This window comes from Pelodiscus sinensis, chromosome 13, assembly GCF_049634645.1.
Source record: "Pelodiscus sinensis isolate JC-2024 chromosome 13, ASM4963464v1, whole genome shotgun sequence".
In the NCBI taxonomy this organism is placed as follows: Eukaryota; Metazoa; Chordata; order Testudines; family Trionychidae; genus Pelodiscus; species Pelodiscus sinensis.
In genome coordinates, this window is record NC_134723.1 from 45,835,841 (window position 1) to 45,853,538 (window position 17,698).

A 17,698-nucleotide genomic window follows, 5' to 3' on the forward strand; every position below is an offset into this window, starting at 1 on the left:
AAATTGGAGAGGGTCCAGAGAAGAGCAACAAGAATGATGAAAGGTCTAGAGAACTTGAGCTAGGAGGGAAGGCTGAAAGAATTGGGCTTGTTGAGTGTGGAAAAGAAAAGACCGAGGGGGGACATGAGAGCAGTTTTCAGGTATCTAAAAGGGTGTCATAAGGAGAAGGGAGGAAACTAGTTCATCTTGGCCTCTGAGGATAGAACAGGAAGCAATGGGATTAAACTGCAGCAAGGGAGGTTTAGGTTGGACATTAGGAAAAAGTTCCTAACTGTCAGGGTGGTGAAACACTGGAATAAATTGCCCAGGGAGGCTGTGGAATCCCCATCTCTGGAGATATTGAAGAGTAGGTTAGATAAATGTCTGTCAGGGATGGTCTAGACAGTACTGGGTCCTGCCATGAGGGCAGGGGACTGGACTCGGTGACCTCTCAAGGTCCCTTCCAGTCCTAGTGCTCTATGATTCTATGATCTCTAGAGGGAACACATGGCGCTCTGTCAACGTTGTGTGCAATCAGTCCACACCTCCCTTCACCTGCCCTGACTGTATGCATGTCACTTCAGCAATACTGGTAGAAAAAAAACTACGCACCCAGAAAGCAGCGGAATCTGGCAAGCCTGCCCATGGGCAGGGGTAAACTAAATGTCTCATGGGCCGCACATAGAACCCTGCTCGGCTGCATGTGGGCCATGGGACGCAGGTTGCCCCATACTGCTTTAAACCAGAGCATGTCTTCGCTACGAGCTAGATTGACTGCCTGTGATCAGTCCAGCAGAGGTTGATTTATCTCATCTAGTACAGACATGATCAATCGCCGGTAGAGCATTCTCCCGTTGACTCGGACTCCATCGGAACGAGAAGAGTAAGTGGAGTTGGCAGACTTACTGCAGTGGGCAGACCGAAGTACATCGACTTCAGCTATGTTACATGGCTGAAGTTGTGTAATTTTCATCGATGGCCCGTGGTAGGACAGAGAAGGCCCCGGGCTAGCTTGCAGCTAGGGGTACAGGCTAGAGCGGGTATCCCACTCACTTTGCAGTGAGGACATAGCCTCACCCTGAGTGCTGAGAGTCCTCCAGGGCCTCCTCATAATCCCCCTGTGTGCCCAGAAGGACAAACAAGATCCCCCACAATTCACTGGGAAAAAACCAGACTAGCTCAATTTCTAGCAGTACAAAGAGCCACGGGCCCTGTTCTCAGATGTCGCAGTGAGACACGAGCGAGAGCAGCTCCTGCAAGCTGAGGACACCGAAAGGACTTTCCATGTGGCTGCGAACACGGCAGTGACGTATCCCAGCAGGAAATGTGTGACGCACCAGCCACAGCTGTCTGGACGCAAGCGGGCGGTTACCTTTTCCCTTCGCGCTTCCCAACTAGATTTTAAAGCAACAAAACTTTGAATTAGACAAAGTCCGCGTACAGGGCCGTTCACCCGGATGGGATAAAAACGACGTCTGTTTGAAAACAGAGACGACTTTCGCTGATTGACTTTTCTGGTCAAATTATCAGGCTCCAAAGCCAAAGCTGCCATGGCCCATGATTTCTATGCCACATGAGTGGAGGCTCACACAAACTTACCAGCAGGGACTCTCCTCTAGTCGCAGACTTGACCGTGTCTGTGCTGAGGCCCTGATCCTGGAATTCCCTCCCTGCAGGCAAACTCCCCGTGCTGAAGCAGAGCCCTACTGAAGTGAGCTCTCCACGCTCAGGCGGGACTTGGTGGCTGTGCCAACTGCATCAGGAAAACATCAGCACCCCGAGGCAGAAGGGGAAGCCCCGAAAGGCATGTAACATACCTGAGGGGGTGATGGTGCAGGTGTGCCCCTGGGAAAGCTGTTAATTGGTTGTAAGAGGGCAATTGTCACGGCTTCACGGCTTCCTTTTTTGCCTGGATAAACACTGAAGGATCAGGGCTGATCTCTGATAAGGGAATACTCCGTGTCAGAAGACAAACGCGCCACTTGTAAAGGGGAGATGGGTGATCCCTTTTATCCATACTGAGGATTTGGGGATCACCGGACGAGGACTTGCCAAAAGGGGTTTCTTCCATGGGTCCGTTGTGGTGGAATCACTGCTGATTCACTCCTTGCCTGCTTTCCACGTTCCTGCGGCTTTCTTTTTGCAGTGGAGCGCCAGAGAAGGCAACGGCTGCTGCAGCTGTGTCCCAAAGGGAGGCAGGAAAGAGACTAGCTCATTCCACAACCTCCCCAGGCAATTTATTCCAGTGTGTAACCACCCTGACAGGTAGGAACTTTTCCTAATGTCCAACCTCAACCTCCCTTGCTGCAGTTTAAGCCCATTGCTTCTTGTCCTGTCCTCAGAGGCCAAGGAGAACAATTTTTCTCCCTCCTCCTTGGAACAGTCTTTTAAATACTTTCCTTTCCTTTGGGGTTCTGTCTGTTCACTGAGCGTTACAGACTGGCTATATCAGTTTCCTTCGAATAAGCCTTGCTATAGGACCCATCATGCTGATGTTCAGAAAAGGTTTCTCCATCGCTTCCCTAATTCCCTTTCATTAAATGGTTGTGACTGATTATAGTCCGGGGCCTCTCTTGCTGGCCCTGCATGGCTAGAAAGGGAGCTGTTGCCATCACTGTAAATGGGATGTGGATAAAGAGTTCCGGGCACCATCCCTGGTGGGTTTTGAAATCGATGTCGGTTTCTAACACGTGTCTGGCTTGGTTCTGCCTTGGGACGTTTTGATGCCTGAATCCCAGTGGACCTGGAGAGATCAGGCCTAGCTCTTTGATAGTCAGTCTTCCTGCCAATTCCCGTCAGGATGGAAAGTCTGTGTCCGCATTGTCTCTGAGCTGCGTTGTGGAGCTATCCAGATTACCGGTCGGATGGCAGTTGGTCAGCTTTTCTTGCAAACAGGAAGATGCAAGCTCACAACTGAAACCAGGAACCGCAGATACTCAAATTGAAACAGGACGCTCAGACCAGAAGTGCACTTACTTGTGTGGCAGAACAGATTTGTTGCAATCACACCTCCTTGGCTAAAAGTGGCAGGGTGCAGGGAGAAACCCACATCTTTGGGGGCACCAGAGCAGACCTGGATGAGGGTCTGTTTTCTTGGTTTGCTTGATAGCTCAACTGGTCTGTTCGAGTGACATGCACTAGCTTCAGCTCTTGCCTTGTTGCAGTTTTCCTTTGGTAAGTGCAGCGATACACTGCTCACCACTGTTGAGTTATCAGTTTGGATAATAGCGGGAACCCATACTGTTAATTAGGTCCATGGAAGTAATTTCTATGGCCTTTGTGTTTGTTCACAGCCAATGGCATTTATTCTGTGCTCGGTTAGATGCCTAGTATTAACCCTGACTTCCTTAGTCAATATGCACAATTAATTTCTGCTATTTAGAGAAAAGCAGACAACATTACTCTGTGCCTGTGAGCTTGTATTATAATTGTACCTGGCTACGCTCAAGCCTACAAACTACTGTAAATTGGCCCTCACTGATTCCTGAGCACAATGTCCACAAGATGGCAGCGTTTTGAAGCAGAAGTCTTTTTTTCCTAGTGGTTTTTCCAGAGGAGTTTTCTCGGAACGTTTCTTGTGTTCTGCACTGGCCTAACAGCTTTGGGGACCGCAAAGTTGCTTTATCCTGGAAAAACAAAAACCCAGTTGTAAGGCATTTTAGAATAATGTTATGTTTTAGGATTGAGGTAGCATAGCCTGCTTTGCGGTATCCAGCCCAGATGCAAGGTGGGCCGTATATAACGGGGATTATCTCCATCCTCTTCAAAGAGGTTTGATCCCAAGGTTAATTCTTCTGGTTATCAGCTTTTTTAAGTGTCTTGTGCTATCCGCTCTGTGTCAGCAATGCCAGCTGGGATCACTAGGAGTTGTGTGCAGGACTTAAGGAGAGTACATGGCTCCAAAGATGGTTTTGTGACTTGTTACAACAGCCAAATTGTCATGAAAATTAAGCAGCCAAGGCACAAAACACACTCCCTTGTGGAGATGGTGGTTGCGTCTCAGAAGCAAGTGACCCTATAGAATTGACTTTCGCATGTTGCCAAATGAGCAAGTGGAAAGGTTCGTTCTGAGTTGATTGTAACTTCTCTAGGGTTTAAACCAATCATAGAATCCTAGAACACTAGAACTTGAGCACAGCATTTGTACCAGTGCTAACCTTAACCTGTTGATTGCTGCCTGCCCGTGTCTCTGATCTAGGGATGTAAAATCCCGTTTAATCAGTTAACTGATTAACCGATTAAGCGGGATCCATAGGCAAGGGGCTGCCCCCGGGCACTAGTTCCTGTAAACATCACTGCTAAGGGTGATGCTTACCAGGTAAACTGGTTACCTATTCGGATCCCTGCATCATCAAAGCCATGCCATCTGGAGCAATGACGCCCTGCTGCCAGATTGTCAAATGGTTTCCCACCTGCTTTACTATAGATTTCACACCCCAAATAAAAGCTGTGTTGGAATGAGACTCTCTGCCAGCTTCCAGGCATGGCAGCCAGCCCTCGTGTCTCCAACAAGCCCTGCAAACCCTGCAATTCACCACTCGCCAGCATTGATTTATGCCAGCGTGTAAGTTTCACATGGTGGAGACGATAAGTTACGGAGACATCAAGCTAACTGGATGTGATTCCAAACAAGAAAGCTTGTGTGAGGATCAGACACCAAAACCCAGATCTTCAAAGGTACTGAGGGGCCTCGCTCCCACCGAAATACTTTGGAGGACGTGGGCCCGCGGGTGTGAAATGCAAAAGGCCTTCTCAGATAAGAATGGGGCAGACATGGCAAAGAAACAGAAATAATCTGATCTAGTCCCCAAACAGCGTGCAGCTTGGATGCACCTGTAAGTAAAGCAGAGGAGAATGAATTGGAAACAAGACCCTGGCAACACGGAGCCAGAACAATAACTCACTTCAGCTTCCCTGGCAGAATATTGGCCATAATGTTATTAAGCCATATCATGGGCATGTCATGTATCTTAGGCCAGGTTCACGCTACGGGGGAAAGTCGGCTTTAGATAGGCAATTCCATCTATGTAAAAAGCTGGCGTCAATGTAGCTTGCCCTCACAATGAGACATTGATGGGAGAAATGCTCCCATCGACTTCCCTTACTCCTTGCGAGGAATAGGAGTACTGGCACCAATGGAGGCGCCCTCAGCATTTGATTTAGTGGGTCTTTACTAGATCCGCTAAATCAAATGCCAGAAAATCAACCGCTGTAGCATCGCTCTTCCTGCAAGTGGAGACATGGCCTTAGTTAATGTTTGGGAAGCCTGTGGAGAGCATCAGAAGCAAAATACTGTAGAAGCGTGTCGCATTATTGATGATTATATTAAGTGACCAGGTTCTGAGACCGGGTTCTTTAAGGCAGAACACCTGGTTGTTCCTAGCAAATGGAGAAAATATTTTCAAATAAAGTACAACACAAGAGAAGCCTGTAGTATGATGACCACACCAAGCAATTGTAATTGATGGAGGCATGAAAACAGGGTGGATTGATTTAAATAAGCAAAGTAAATTATCCACCAAGTGGAAAACCTCAAATGAAATAAATCAACTTGTTTATTTGTACTTCAGTTATTTGCTTGAAAAAAAGGTGCATTCTCATTGTCCGATACCAGCATTAAAACGTTGATTTGGAATTAAATAGAGGGTTTACTCTACATTAGATACATCTGTTAGCTACCTAAGAAGGTACACTGTAATGATATGTATTTCTTTAAGCAATATATGACAGTATATTCAGATTCTTATTAATTGTACATTTTAGGATGTTAGAAAATGGGGAGTGATATATTGCTTACGTACTAGATAATTCACTTTTTTGCTCATGATTTGGGTCAAGTGGGATTAGAATGGGAACTGGAATTTGAGCACAAAAGAGTACATGCAATTTATCGTTGCTAAACAAAACGTTAAATGTTTTGAATCCATAAACTTCTTTTAACGAAGTGCTTCAGCCGGGGAAGATCCATCTAGTTGGTCACCGTTCTCTTCCCACACCAACAGTGTAACAGGCCAGTTCTGCACCCACAGCCTCACACCGTCCACCCCTGAATTCCACGGTCGATCCAGGGGGAGAATTCATCTGGCTCCGCCTCCTCTCTGCGGCGAAGCTGGAGCCATGTGGTTGTCATGTAGGTCGGTTGTGATTTCGGCACATTGGTTTTATTCCCAGAGTGGCACTTGAATCTGGCTAAGAGATGCATCAAATGAACCATGCAGCCACATGTTCCAGTTTCAGCTTCCCCTTGTTAGCTTCTTCTGTAGTTGTCATCGTTGCCACATTTGCGGTATTGACCGTGACGAAACTAAACACCCGACATTTGGATTTTTGCTCCCAGTCTGTGTCAGCTTTTAAGTATCCTGCTGCCTGGGCATTTCCTGTTACATCACTGGTTTCTGGAAGACAGGCGACCCGGCCCACCTTCCATCGCCACACCAGCACTTATGGCTGGATTGTTGTGTACTTTGCTCCACCCTTCTAGCCACAGATTAACAACATTCCCAGCCATGGTTTTTGCATGCAGCTCATATTTCTTCTCAGATCCTGTATCCAGCCACCTTCCAGCAATGTCTGCTCCGCCGGGTGGACAGCGTAGCCTGATCAGGATTGTGCCTGCCAATGAAATGTTTGTTCTAGAATTTGTTGCATAAATCAACCAAGTATCCTTTGCATCGATAGGGTCTGCCTGGAACCGGCTGGTCCTGGTTATGACCTCAGCCGTCTTCTGATTGGGCAGTGAAGAAAGGTGGGGCTTGTTTTGTTCATTTTGGACACAGATGATTTACTATCTGACGCATGTTTAGTGGTAGCACTGAGGATTGCTGCAGATATTGGATGTTCACAGCTCTTCTGTCTAGGCTGAAACAAAATCTTCAAACCCAGTCACTCTCTCACAACCATGGAAAAAAAGAGGAGACTGAGAGGGGATATGACAGAGGTCTATAAAATCATGGCTGGTGTAGGAAGAAGTGAATAAGGAAAAATGATTGACTTGTTCCCATAATAGGGGCCACCAAATGAAATTAATGGGCAGCAGGTTTAAAACAAACAAAAGGAAGTTTTTCTTCATGCAGCGCATAGTCAACCTGCGGAACTCCTTGCCAAAGGAGGTGGTGAAGACCAGGACTTTAACAGGGTTCAAAAAAGAGCTAGATAAGTTCATGGTGATTAGGTCCATCAATGGCTATTAGCCAGGATGGGTAGGAATGGTGTCCCTAGCCTCTGTTTGTCTGGAAATGGGTGACAGGAGAGGGATCATGTGAGGATTACCTGGTGTGTTCCCTCCCTCTGGGGCATCTGGCATTGGCCACTGTGGGAAGACAGGACACTGGGCGAGATGGGCCTTTGGTCTGACCCAGTCTGGCCACTCTTACGTTCTCATGTAATACTGAGCATTACTCAGTGCGCTGCCTTGAAACAATGAGGTTGGAAATGAAAAACTCCTCCTACCACAGCTGTTTGTCCCGCTGTTTAAATGATATCATGTAGGCTAATCCCAAATCCACAGGGGAAATAATAAATCCTGAAGATAATCGGAATCTACTTCAACCCTTATTTCCAGCAACATACCAGAGAGCCAGAAAAAGACGTTTTTACACGTTAAAATTCCTAACTTTACTTTTAAACGGGTTACCTTCACCAAGGCGGTTTGATTAGATTCAGCAATTTTAAAAAATGGTTCCAGAAGTCCAGCAGCAACAGGAAACACTCCCGTGCGGAACGAACATGCCGGCTGTATTTTGAACACACACATTTTGAAATTCAGAAGCAATCAGTCCACTCAAAACACAAACTTCTGTTCGGAGCCCAGGTTACCACTTACTAGCCTAGTGAGGCATGGCAGGCAGCCCAGACCAAGGGCGCAAAACTACATTTACTAACCCATTGAGCCAGGCGTGTCCCCATCATATTCAAAGGCACGGCCGTGTGAGGACCGTTTTCCGTAATGCTGTATCTTTCTGGCAGGCGGGCCTTACATCTTCTAGTCGCATTGTTTCCATTTGCTGCCCGTTCCTTTTTCACCCAGAACAAGAATTTCTTGAACATATTCCCAGATAGCGTCTCTTGATCACCTGCAGCCACGGCAGGTTTTCTGCAGTTGCCAAGTGTTGAAAGCAACACTAAAGGCTGCCCAGAACTCAAACTATAAAATAAATGGATGAGCACACCCAGGGAGGGGCTCGGCGCACGACCCTAACGTGATCCATGATGGTGTCTCCTAGGGTCAATTTCTTGGCCGTCCCTGGGTTCCCCAAAGGTTCTAGCCGGATTGAGCCATCTTTATAAAGCTTGGCCTCCCACGCTAGTGGTTTTTCCCGGAAGTTTTTCTCTCTGTAGAAACGCAGCCTCTGTTTTTGATAGAGGTTCACAGATAGAGCATTTAAAAAAAATTGTAAGTGATTATAAGATCTATAGGTCTTGGTGGATTTTGTTAAATTTAAATATTTGAACAGTTTTATTATTAAAACGAGAAATTTACTATAATGTAAATTACAATAAAACATCCTTTTTTTCCTCTAAAACAAAACAGTCATCAATTTGTATCCACTTTGCATGAAAATGATGGTTGAAACATACCCAAAGAAGCAGGTGAGGTCTCTCTGAAAATAATACACAACATTCTGTACTGTCCTCTTCATACAGAGACCTGGGTAAGAGTTTACAGGAGGAGAAACTGAGGCACAGGGCTGGTAAGTGACTTGCCTAAGCTCAGTGAGTTAGAGGCAGACCCAGGAACACAACCATGGTCTCTGGTCCATTCCCCTGCCCATGTGTCCTCTACAGTCGGGGTGAAAGGCATGGGAGCAGGGGCCAGGGGAGTGTTTGAAATCACTGGAGAGCGTTTTCAGGAAGGAAAGAGCGCCCCGCTGGAAGGGTCCGTCTTTAGCAGATGCAGAGCAGCATATAAATCAGACCCATAGATAATCTCAGGCAGAACAGGCACCAGATCCAGCCGAACCCGTGAGCCTCATTCCAACAGCAAGCAAAACCCACCCTCTGCTTTCAATTTCAGTTGTAGGGTTCATGAAAACGAAAGCGAAAGTGGTGGAAAGCGAAAGTGGTGAAAAGTGAAAGTGGAGGTAAGTGAAAGTGGAGATAAGTGAAAGTGGTGGAAAGTGAAAGTGCTGATTTCAGATGGATTCGTGCTGCCGGCGGTTCCTGACGTGCTCCCTCGCTCTCTGAAACAAGAATAGTTACCAACCATCCAACCCAGCAACACGATAACAGGCCGACAGAGAGCAGCCGTCCCTGCAGCCGTTACAGAGCTAGGCCGGGGAGCGGGGCGTGCACCCTTTACACTGCCACCAAAAAGCTCCCTGCACATGGATGTGCCGAGCAGGATGGATGATAGTACCACCTGGCCACGCTCCGTTTTCCGGGACAGCTACTTTGCGCTCTAGGAGCAGTGGCTGTGGAACTGGGTAGTTTTCCCAGCCCCAAAGAAAGGCTGACGGGTTGGCATTAGGGATGTGAAATTGCGGTTATCTGAATACGAATAGCCGATAGGACCGTGCTGCGGAGCTGCTGCGGGGGGAGTTCCCGGCGCCGGCTCGAGCCGGGACTTTGCTGGCTCCGGAGCCATCCTTGTTATGGCTCTGCATATGAAATGCAGGAAGAGCCGCCGGGCGCAGAGGCGCAGCGTCCTGGACCAGTGCAAGCCGGGACGGCTCGGTTCCAGCTCACAGGGTATGTCTACACTACCCCGCTAGTTCGAACTAGGGTGGTAATGTAGGCATACCGCACTTGCAAATGAAGCCCGGGATTTGAATTTCCCGGGCTTCATTTGCATAAGCGGGGCGCCGCCATTTTTAAAACCCCCCTCATTCGAACCCCGTGCAGCGCGGCTACACGGGGCACGAACTACGTAGTTCGAACTAGGAAGCCTAGTTCGTGGTCCGTGTAGCCGTGCTGCACGGGGTTCGAACCAGCGGGGTTTTAAAAATGGCGGCTCCCCGCTTATGCAAATGAAGCCCGGGAAATTCAAATCCCGGGCTTCATTTGCAAGTGCGGTATGCCTACATTACCCTCCTAGTTCGAACTAGCGGGGTAGTGTAGACAGACCCACACTGAGTCCAGCAGCCCCTGTACATGGCGTGCAGCCCAGACCACCGCGAACAGCGGCTGCTGCCGGAGCAGCCTCTGCCCACAGCGAACCTTAGCCTGCCGTGGGCAGAGGCTGCTTTGCAGCAGCCTCTCCATCCCCCCCGCTGCTGCCTCGATCAGAGGGGGGCAGGCTGCACTGTGGAGCCAGGGCTGGGGGAATACGGCTTTTAAGCCAACCCTTCCCCAGCACAGGCTCCTGTTCCCCCCCACCCCCTTTGCTGCCTCTCCTGGAGGGAGGGGGAAGCGAGTAGCCGATACCGCAGTCGACTAGCGTCCCCACTTGGCACATCCCGGGAACACTTCTGGGAAGAGCCTGGCTCAGCTGCATCGGACATTGGCCAGCTCTCTGGCAGCGGGATGTTGAGGAGACTCTTCCGTCCCGTCCCCTGGGGCCTCAGTTCTTCGCCAGAGGCCCGTGGGCCGCCAGGTCTCCCCTGCAGCAGAGTGAGTGCAGCCCCCACACGTGGAAATCCCCTTTGGAAAGAGCAGGGGGCTGGAGCCAGAGCGGCCCAGACTGCAGCTGCTGCGGAGTTCGCAGCGGGGGCGTGGGGGCAGAAGCACTGTGGGCGGAGGGGCAGCCTCCCTGACCGGTGCTGGAAATGTGTCCGGCTGCTCCTCCGTCAGGCGGGTGGGGCTGCGACCCATGTGCCAGCCCTGCCTTTGCACCCAGCCACTGGCGAGAAGCAGAGCAGGGTGCCCCGGGAACCAGGCCTGCGAGTGGGGGAGGGCTGGGTCTGGTTCCTGGGGGTCTTGGGGAAGGGGAGGGAGGAGTTGGGGGTGGGGGATGGCTGTCCCCTGGTGGGGTTGGGGATCTTCCAGCCTCATTGCTGGGTAAGAGCTTGGAGCTGGTGTGGGGCCTGCACGGGAGGGGGCTGTGTGGAGCTGGGTGTCAAAGGAGAGTCTGGGCTAGTGGAGAGAGCGGGGCGTAGTGCACTGGGTCCCAGGAGATTGTTGGAGGTGTCCCTGAGGGGCTGGGCCACCATAGCGAGGGGCTGGCAAATACAGAGCACCCCCAGCGGCAGAGAGAGCTGTACAGGATGCTGGGGTTGGCTATGGGAAGCCAGGGCTGGTGGCCGTGGGTGGCTGCGGGAAGCCGGGGCTGGTGGCCGTGGGTGGCTGCAGGAAGCCGGGGCTGGTGGCCGTGGGTGGCTGCGGGAAGCCGGGGCTGGTGGCCGTGGGTGGCTGCGGGAAGCCAGGGCTGGTGGCCGTGGGTGGCTGCGGGAAGCCAGGGCTGGTGGCCGTGGGTGGCTGCGGGAAGCCGGGGCTGTGGCCGTGGGTGGCTGCGGGAAGCCGGGGCTGGTGGCCGTGGGTGGCTGCAGGAAGCCGGGGCTGGTAGCCGTGGGTGGCTGTGGGTAGCCGGGGCTGTGGCCGTGGGTGGCTGCGGGAAGCCGGGGCTGGTGGCCGTGGGTGGCTGTGGGAAGCCGGGGCTGTGGCCGTGGGTGGCTGCGGGAAGCCGGGGCTGGTGGCCGTGGGTGACTGCGGGAAGCCGGAGCTGGTGGCCGTGGGTGACTGCGGGAAGCCGGAGCTGGTAGCCGTGGGTGGCTGCGGGAAGCCGGGGCTGGTAGCCGTGGGTGGCTGTGGGTAGCCGGGGCTGGTGGCCGTGGGTGGCTGCGGGAAGCCGGGGCTGGTGGCCGTGGGTGGCTGTGGGTAGCCGGGGCTGTGGCCGTGGGTGGCTGCGGGAAGCCGGGGCTGGTGGCCGTGGGTGGCTGTGGGAAGCCGGGGCTGTGGCCGTGGGTGGCTGCGGGAAGCCGGGGCTGGTGGCCGTGGGTGGCTGCAGGAAGCCGGGGCTGGTAGCCGTGGGTGGCTGCAGGAAGCCGGGGCTGGTAGCCGTGGGTGGCTGCGGGAAGCCAGGGCTGATGGCCGGGGCTGGGAGCAGGTGTGACCCCGACAGCCATAGCAGACAGACTGTGCTGACCTGGAGGGGACTCGTTTGGCTGGTGGGGATGGCAGAGGCGAGGTCGGGCAAGGCGGGTCAGGCTGTAGGAGACACTGTCCAGAGGCAACGAGAACCATATTGAGGCTGGGACACCCGGTTCTTACTGAGTCTTTTTCCCTTCCTCTGCCTCGTTTGTGTCATCCGTTGGTTTGTGTGACAGCACCGCCAGGGCCCACTAAGCCTGGACGTGCCCTGCACAAGGTGATGCATGTGGGAGATGGCTCCGGTGCTCACAGGCTAACTGGACAAAACGGGGAAAGAGGCCACCCGTCCAAAGAGGTGAAGTGATGTGACCAAGGTTACCTAGCAGGTCAGTGTCAGAGCTATGCCTCCTCAATACCAGTCCATTGCGCTCTCCTCCCATCATGTCGCTCACATCCCTGACAGGCCCCAAAGGTCCCTTGCAGCACATGTGCTGCATTTGATGCTAGGAAGGTGACTGGAAGGAATTGTTTCCTCTGGGTCCCATCCAGTGTGCCCTCTAGTCCATTCCAGCTGTGTGCGGAATATTTTTTTATGTGCTGATGTGCACCACTGGTAGCAACACAACCCTGGCAGTGGGTGCTCTGCTCATCCACTGAATCTCTCCTGAGCAGCCACAGGAGCACCCAGCTCCCAGGGAACCCTGGTCCGAGAGCCAGAAACCCCTGCAGCCCTGCCAGTAGCTCTCCAGCCATGACAGCCTGCCTGCTCAGGAGCAGCGTCTAGTGGGAGTGTGTGACCGCTGCTGTACAGCCAACGGCGCCGTGTGGTTGTCGAGATTTCCCTCCTGCTGCAAGCAAGTGCGCCGGGATGGGTACACGTGGGAAAATGGGGAGGGGACCCGCCGGCTGAGTGTCTGGGGCAGCCAGCGCTGAGGCCTGAAATGCCAATCTCCACTGTTTCCCAGCTGATCCTTGGAGCCAGAGCAGCTGGCATCTTGGGGGGGGGGAAGGGAGGGGCTGAATCCTGGAGCCAGGTTTGGGCTCCTCCGCTAACTGGGCTCCTCTGCTAATCTTTCAGCAAACGTGGGGTCCGGTGCACATTGGAACAACCCCCCCAGAACACAGCTGGTCTGTGGTTTCCGGGTTCCACTGGGACCAATTCACCAGGCTCCCATGAGGGAGATCTGCGGCCCGGCGGCGTCATACAAAGCTGTCCAGAAGCTACTCACCGATCCCTCGGCGTGAGTCACAGAAATGGCCAGAATGCGTCTGGTTCCACACGCGCCACGGGGCCAGTTTGCTAAGCTGCTGTTTCACAGGAATGTAAGAGTTTCCCCTCATAAGGACAAACGCAAAGTGCTCCACTTAGGAAGGAACAATCCGTTTCACACACGCAGAATGGGAAGTGACTGTCTGGGAAGGAGTCCGGCAGAAAGGGATCTAGGGGTCAGAGTGGACCACAAGCTGAATGTGAGTCAGCAGTGTGACGCTGTTGCAAAAAAAAGCAAACATGAGTCTGGGCGGCGTTAACAGGAGTGTTGTGAGCAGGACATGAGAAGTCATTCTAACACTCTGCTCTGCGCTGATTGGGCCTTGGTTGGAGTGTTGTGTCCTGCTCTGGGCACCGCATTTCAAGGAAGATGTGGAGAAATTGGAGAGGGTCCAGAGAAGAGCAACGAGAATGATGAAAGGTCTAGAGAACATGAGCTATGAAGGAAGGCTGAAAGAATTGGGCTTTAGTTTAGAAAAGAGAAGCTTGAGGGGGGACATGAGAGCAGTTTTCAGGTATCTAAAAGGGTGTCATGAGGAGGAAGAAAACTTGTTCATCTTGGCCTCTGAGGACAGGACAAGAAGCAATGGGCTTCAACTGCAGCAAGGGAGGTTGAGGTTGGACATTGGGAAAAACTTCCTACCTGTCAGGGTGGTGAAACACTGGAATAAATTGCCCAGGGCGGTCGTGGAATCCCCATCTCTGGAGATATTTAAGGGCAGGGTAGATAAATGTCTATCAGGAATAGGCTCTAGACCAGTGATTCCCAAACTTTTCGGCATCAGGCCACCTTTTCGATTTTTGAGAAGCCCTCACGCACACACACCCCATTGCACCAAAACTTATTGAGCAAAAAAAAAAAAAAAAAAAAATAACAGCAAAACTTGGGGGGGGGGGGGAATTGACGAATCGGGGCTGGGTTGCCTCGTGCCTCCCCTGGAATTTCTTCATGCCCCCCCCAGTTTGAGACCCCACAGTCTAGACAGTGCTGGGTCCTGCCGAGAGGGCAGGGACTGGACCGATGCCCTCTCGAGGTCCCTGCCAGTCCTAGTTTCTATGCAAAGGGCGACAGCATCCCCGCCTGGCAACTGAGAGGAGCCGGAGACCGCGGCTGATTCCCCCCAGGCTCTGGCACTGACTGAGCCCCCGGAGTCCCAGCGAGGAAGGGGAAAGCTTCGCTGTTGCCGCCCCCCCCCCCCCCTCCCGAGCAGCCCCCTTGAAAGCGGGTCGGGGCGGCTCAGGGGGCCGCGGCGAGGCCGGGCTGCGGTGCGGAACAGGCGGCGGGGAGCGCGGCGCGCCGGCTGCGCGCTTGTGCCGAGGCGCGCGTTCCTTGCGCTGCCAGCCAGCCCGCCCGCCGAGGAGCCGGCTGCGGGGAGCCGGTGCGGGAGCGCGGCGAGCGGGGCCCGCAGCGCCGAGTCCCGGGACGCCCGGCTCAGCGGCGCGCTCCAGGATGCTGCATTTGAAAGTCCAGTTCCTGGACGACTCGCAGAAGATCTTCGTGGTGGATGTAAGTGGCGATCGCCGCGGGTCGTGCGCTGCGGGCTTCCCGCAGAGCCCCGCCGGGGTTCAGCCTCGCAGGGTCCCGGGCCAGCGCCCCCCCCCCCCCCCCCGCCTTTTAAAAGTGGGGGAGGCGGGTTTACTCATCGGGTCACCAGGCTGAGACCCGCGGGCATGGGGCGGACAGACTCGCTTCGTCGGCGGGATGCAGACCTGGGCCAGGAAGAAAAGCCTGGGGCCAGGACAGACATGCCATAGTTAACCCGATGCCCCCGGGGGAGCGCTGCACGCTTGTCTGCATGGGTACCAGGCTGGGGAGGAGAGCGAACAGGCTGCCAACCGAGCATCTCCGAGCACAGCCAAGTATCGAGTTGTATTCAGTCTCTAACATGCCCCGGACTAGCGCTAGGTTTTAATTATGCGCCATGAATGCGTGTGACCCTTGACTAGTAACCTGTCACATTCGCTTTAAACCATTCGCCTTTAAAGTGTGCAGAGTTAAAGCTTTGTATGTAGCTAAATCCAAACAGATATCACTGTCCAGCGCCTTGTAGGAGGGACTGAGCATATGCGGTAGGACAGCCTGCTGCCACCCCATTCAAACACCTTTTGAGCCAGATCTCATGCCTCCTGAGTTCTCTCTCCCCAGGGACCATGTTATTTTATATCAAGTTATTTTAGTCCCAGGATCATTCAGTTCTAGGAAATAATTGCGCCCATTTTATAACATCACCAGAGAGAATTTGTATTTGGGTTTCGGTGCAATTTAGTTCCTTTGCGAGTGCAGTTTTGAATCAGGTAATTCCATACTCTGAATACATAGGAAGGGGTTTTGGGTTGGGTTGGGTTGGGTTGGGTTGGGTTTTTTTGCTCTTATTGAGTTGCACCAGTAAAGGCGACGCATGGGATGGGCTTGCAAAGGCGGTGTTTTTAAAGTGGTGGTTTGGGTCATTAGGCGACCGGGGGCAGTAAGGTGAGCGTCCAGTGTACAACATCGCCGCGGTTTGTGCAGCTCTGTGTAACAAGCCATTTATAGCATCACTGCCCTGCATGACATGTTATTGCAGCAAATAGCCTCCATTAGAGCAACTGCCCCTCGTGTCCTTTCTTTTCCCGGGGAACAGGCTTGGAAACCCCTTGCGGGCATTTGCTGCATTTGCCGCTCTGTGCGTACGATAAATGAGGAGTTGAATTAGCGCGTTCTCCAGAATAAAAAGCCTGCTGGAGGCTAAGCTTGGAACAGAGATTTCAAGCCGCACAAACGTGACTCTTCCTAAGCCTCACTGACTCGGGGGGGGGCCCTCAATCGCAGAGGGTGTCGGTGTCGTGGGAGGGAGACATACAAACGAGACCAAATCCAAGGGCTTCCCTTCCCACTGGATGGTACCTTGCACCTGCCCCAACTGGAGGGGCCGGACAGGTCAGGGGTGATGCGCCGTACCCCGTCCAGCAGCATCCCCTGGAGGGGAAGAGATCCTGTGGGTGCCAAATGAGGCGCCCCAACCCCCAAAGCAGCCAGGCCGGGGCTCGGTGACACAGCACCAGAACAGCCGAGCGGGCGCCTCTTGGCAGATCCTCCAGCAAGCCTTTCCCCATCCGTCTCCAAAGAAACAGGGAGACTGTTGGCTCCCCACCCCCAGGGCTAGGCCAGCTCCGGCTGCAGGGGGGAGTAAGTGCAGCTCCCACCAGCATCCGCCTCCCCTGCTGTCTGCTGCGGAGTTTTACCCCTTGTGTAAGGGGGGCAGCTACATCTGGGAGCTGCCCCTTGTCCAGAGCTGGCTTGCCCAGGGCTTCGCCTGGACGAGATCGCTAGGCCCTGAGGGAAGCTGTCGGGCTCCCCTCTGCATGCTCAGTCCTTGCTCTCTTGCTCCCCACCTTGGTCCCGGCTCCGCTCCTTCCCCTCGGACAGCAGAGCGCAGTGCCCGTAGAAATGAGCGGTGAAGGAGAGCTGGCCCTCTTCATTTCCCCACGAGCAGCCTGGGCCATGCCCGGCGCTTTTCACAGAATCCTAGAACACTAGACTGGGAAGGGACCTCGAGAGGACACCAAGTCCAGTCCCCTGCCCTCACAGCAGGACCAAGCACCGTCTAGACCATCCCTGCCAGGTGTCTGTCCAACCTGCTCTTAAATATCTCCAGGGATGGAGAGTCCACAACCCCCCAGGCCACTTTTTTCCAGTGCTTACCCACCCCAACAGGAAGTTTTACCCTAATGTCCAACCTAAACCACCCCTGCTGCAGTTTAAGCCCATTGCTTCTTGTCCTGTCCTCAGCGGCCAAGGAGAACAAATTCTCTCCCTCCTCCTTGTGACACCCTTTTAGATACTTGAAAACTGCTCTCATGTCCCCTCTCAGTCTTCTCCTTTCCAAACTAAACAAGCTCAATTCTTTCAGTCTTCCCTCATCGCTCATGTTCTCTAGACCTTTCAGCATCCTTGTGCTTCTCTGGACCTTCTCCAATTTCTCCACATCTTTCTTGAAATGTGGTGCCCAGAACTGGACCCAGTACTCCAAGGCTATGTCTACACTGGCATGAATTTCTGAAAATGCTTTTAACGGAAAAGCGCGTCTAGATTGGCAGGATGCTTTTCCGCACAAGCACTTTTTGCAGAAAAGCGTCCGTGGCCAATCTAGATGTGGTTTTCTGCAAAAAAGCCCCGATGGCCTTTTTCACAATCGGGGCTTTTTTGCGGAAAACAGTACTGTGCTGTCTACACTGGCCCTTTTGCGCAAAAGTCTTTCGGGAAAAGACTTTTGCCCAAACGGGAGCAGCATAGTTTTTCCGGAAAAGCACTGATGATTTTACATGAGATCGTCAGTGCTTTTCTGGAAATTCAAGCGGCCAGTGTAGACAGCTGGCAAGTTTTTCCAGAAAAGCGGCTGATTTTCCGGAAAACCTTGCCAGTCTAGACACAGCCCAACTGAGGCCTAACCAGCGCAGAGCAGAGCGGAAGAATGACTTCTCGTGTCTTGCTCACAACACACCTGT

At 52.8% G+C, this 17,698-nt stretch overlaps 1 protein-coding gene and 1 long non-coding RNA gene across 2 annotated transcripts in view; both read left to right on the forward strand.

Moving 5' to 3' along the window:
• The first annotated feature begins 258 nt into the window (after positions 1 to 258).
• LOC142831265 (uncharacterized) lies at positions 259 to 13,670 on the forward strand. Its single transcript, XR_012906966.1, has 3 exons — positions 259 to 9,059; positions 12,180 to 12,329; positions 13,022 to 13,670. It is a non-coding gene; the product is annotated as an uncharacterized LOC142831265 (long non-coding RNA).
• Positions 13,671 to 14,269: 599 nt separating this feature from the next.
• Positions 14,270 to 17,698, forward strand: part of FRMD7 (FERM domain containing 7) — a 29,320-nt gene continuing 25,891 nt past the window's right edge. Inside the window, exons 1-2 of the mRNA XM_075941204.1 lie at positions 14,270 to 14,297; positions 14,560 to 14,720. Of these exons, the coding sequence (XP_075797319.1) occupies positions 14,270 to 14,297; positions 14,560 to 14,720 (189 nt within the window). The remainder of the gene's footprint in view (positions 14,298 to 14,559; positions 14,721 to 17,698) is intronic.